The sequence below is a fragment of the Fukomys damarensis genome, unplaced genomic scaffold (genome assembly GCF_012274545.1).
Source record: "Fukomys damarensis isolate Sample0158 unplaced genomic scaffold, DMR_v1.0_HiC HiC_scaffold_12, whole genome shotgun sequence".
Classification (NCBI taxonomy): Eukaryota; Metazoa; Chordata; class Mammalia; order Rodentia; family Bathyergidae; genus Fukomys; species Fukomys damarensis.
In genome coordinates this window covers 17583796-17587096 of record NW_022900924.1, presented here as the reverse complement: position 1 = coordinate 17587096, position 3301 = coordinate 17583796, and the positions used below count along the sequence as shown (strand labels likewise).

The window sequence follows — 3301 nt, the reverse complement described above, 5'->3', positions numbered from 1 at the left end:
ACCCTGGTGCCGCCCTTCCCGCCGGGCCGCTGTGCCAGGCTCGCTGTGAGCCTCCGGTCCCCGGGTCAGAATGAGGGCATCCAGGAGCTTGGGCCCGGTGGTGGCCGTGCATGTGGGCTGGGGCTGTGGTGCATGGCGCTCCAGCGGAATGCCTGTGGACTCCCCCAGCGCCCGGCCGTAATGCACGCTGGGTCTGCTGGCCTGTGCTCTGTGCTCCTCCCTAGGGCTCCCCGGCACCCACCTTTGTTCAGACCTAGAAAGTGAGGGCCTTCTTGCTGAGGCAAGGTGGAGTAAGGTCCTCCGATCTGAGCAGATCGGGACCTCTTCCTTCTCGGTCATCCTCCAAAGCTCGTCTAAGGCAGTCTCACCAGCACCTCCTGGTTGACAGCCATGCTCGCACTTTTCCCCCAAGTGCCCACTGCCGGGGGGAGGCTCAGTAGTCCTTCTCACTGGGCCTGATGTGGCTCTGTCCTTTGGGCAGTCATTTCTGTTGTTAAAAACAGCTTTATTAGCTGGGCGTGGTGGCACAAGCCTGTAATCCCAGCACTGGGGAGGTTGAGGCAGGAGGATCACCACAAGTTTGAGGCCAGCCTGGGCTACATGATGAGTTCAAGATCAGCCTGAACTGTGTAGCGAGACCTTGTTTCGAAAAAACCACAATGGACAAAAATTTAAAAAGCTATATTGCGAGCTGGGCTTATAGCTTAGTGGTAGAGCACTTGCCCAGCATGCATGAAATGCTGGATTCCACCCCCGGCATTTCTCCATTAGCTGTACTGAGAGATAATTCACGTACCATACAGTGCACCCAGTTAGTGTGCAATCCGACAACTTTTAATGTTGATAGTTATGCAGCCAGCACCACAGTCAGTTTTAGAACAGTTTCATCAGCCCGAGAAACCCTGCATCTGAGCTGTTCGTACCCGACTCCCTCATGCTGCAGCACCCACTAACCCACTTTCTGTTTTCCTTGATTTTCCCCATTCTGGACATTGCCTGCAAAGGGAGCGATCCCGTACGAGGCCTTGTGTGCCTGGCTTCTTTCACTGAGTGTTATGTTGTCAAGGTTCATCCACAGTGCAGCATGGAGCAGTGCTTTGTTCCTGTTTATGACTGTGTAGTATTCCAGTCTGCAGGTGGGCTCCACCTTCTTTGTCCATTTATCCCGATGGACACCTTTCCCACTCTTTGGCCGTCACAAATGAATGATGTTGTGTACGGGCGGAAGCCATCTATATTCGTGAGGAGTTGGCTTTGGGGAGGAAGTTCATTGACCACCTGTCTTAGGAGCCAGAGGCTGATCTGGTCATCTAGGAGCCCTTGTTTGGGAACTGTTCGTGCTTCTGAGAGAAGCCCAGCTCTCTGGAGCAGAGCAGGAAGTCACTAGCAGTAGCCGTCAGGTCCAGTCTTTAGCAGCCTCTGAGAGCCGCCTGGTTACCACCTGGTCCCCAGACCTTGTCTCGGTAGCCAGTGACCAGGTCGGAGCCTGCCCGAGTTTCAGAGCGAGGGAGCCTGGGGGGCTTGGCTTTCCTTGGCCCGGTGCCTCTTCCCTCCCTGTCAGAGTCTGTCAGAGCTGGGCTGCCTCCTGGCAGTGGGCAAGCCTGGGGTGTGTTTCTTTCTTATTTTCAATGAGATCAAAACTTCAAGGCCTGTGCAAGACCCAGCAACTCTGGTGTTACCTGCCTGTGCCCAGGCAGGGGAGGCCGGGTCCAGGAGCCTAGAGAGTGTGGCCGGTCCTGGGGGCTCTGTCCCAAGGCCTGCTGTCTGTGGTGCGGCCATGCCACAGTCCTCTCCTCCTTGAGGCCTTTACTCTCATTCTTCATCAGAAAAGTAAGTCAGTGATATTCAGATAAAAGAGTTTCTTCCTCGGACTGCACAGATGCTGCGATTTCCCAGCCCCGGTATAGGGACGGGGATGGGATGTGGAGGTTGTGGTTGGGAATGGTGGGTGGTGGCTGACAGGTTCGGCCACTCTGCTTGCTAGGACAGACTGCTTGAGGCTGGGGAGGAGCTTGGGCCCCTCCTTAGAGAGTCCCCCACCCACCTCCTGAACCCCCAAGCAGCTGTCACCCCACAGCTGTCAGCCTAAGTAGCTCCAGAGATGGGGAGGCTCTTCAGGGGCAGAGGGGCTCGTGATCCCTCCTGGGGCGCTGATGGTGCTGTCACTCTCCTGCCCTGAAGGGCTTACAGCCTAAGGGGAAGGAAAGCGGGGGCTCCAGACCCTCACCGCCTTCTTGTGATCATGCAGTGGTTTCCGGTGTCAGGTAAACGGCTTTGCGTGTCTCACGGTTCCTTACAATTTTTGGTAAATGGTACTTCTTGTGTACAGAGGAGATGCAAAGTCTCCTTGGAAGAATTCACGTGAGCACGAAAAAAGGGAGAGAGCACCTGAAAGTGACACAGGGATGATACAGGAGATGAACTAGGGCCTCCAAGTGAAATACGGGAAATTCCACAATTCCCACCTGTTAGCGGTCTGACACACTGAGTTCATGTTCTCTAAAATCAAAGAATGAATTCTAGGAATGACAGAGGTTAAGAGTAGGAGATGTTTATTGAGAGAGAGGATAGCTCCTTAGGGGCAGGAAGGGTCCCAGGTGAGTAGCCAAGGACCCCGCTTTTCAGGGGACGTTTTATAGAGCAAAACCCATGGGGTACAGTGTGGGTAAAGCTGTGAACAACCAATAAGGCAGCAAGTACAGTCGCTTCGGAGATAGTGGTCCCTTGGGGAACAAGACATGTGACAAGTGTGCAAGGCAGGAACAAGGACTTTTTTAAGGAAGTGGCAGGTCCAGAGGTCTTGGTCACCCACCGGGGTGCCCGATACCTGTCTAGACTTCATCAGGCCGGGTGTTTGTCCTCTGAGGATGTGTACGGGCCTGTTGTTTTGTCTTTGTCCTGAGGCCTGGTCTCCGGCAGATGTGTCTCAAGGCCCAGCTCTGCCTATGCCGTTTCTACCTGAGATGTCTATAATAACACTTTTTCTGGGTACCAGAAATGAAACTCAGGGACTCAGCGCTTGCCGGGCAGACGCGGCACTGCTGAGCTCCATTCCGGACCCAGCGGTCCGGTCCATAAGAAGAGCACCGGGAAGGCAGTGTTTTGTCCGGGGAGGGGCCGTTGGCCCGCGGTTGGAGCCTTGCTGTCCTTTCTCTGAGCCTTAATGCTGGTTTTCTGTTCGCTGAGCAGGAAGCAAAGCAGCGAAGACAGCCCTCGGGGTCCAGACCTGGCCCCCGCGGGGGAGGAGGAAGCGCTCGAGTGAGAGGTGGGCCCTGCGCCGGCTCCCCTGCGCGCCTGCGTC

At 55.4% G+C, this 3301-nt stretch overlaps 1 protein-coding gene across 1 annotated transcript in view; it reads left to right on the top strand.

Moving 5' to 3' along the window:
* Camkk2 (calcium/calmodulin dependent protein kinase kinase 2) overlaps window positions 1-3301 on the top strand; it is a gene marked incomplete at its 5' end in the record, with an annotated part of 31829 nt that overhangs the window by 25493 nt on the left and 3035 nt on the right. Inside the window, one exon of the mRNA XM_033762678.1 lies at window positions 3190-3298. Within this exon, the coding sequence (XP_033618569.1) occupies window positions 3190-3298 (109 nt within the window). The remainder of the gene's footprint in view (window positions 1-3189; window positions 3299-3301) is intronic.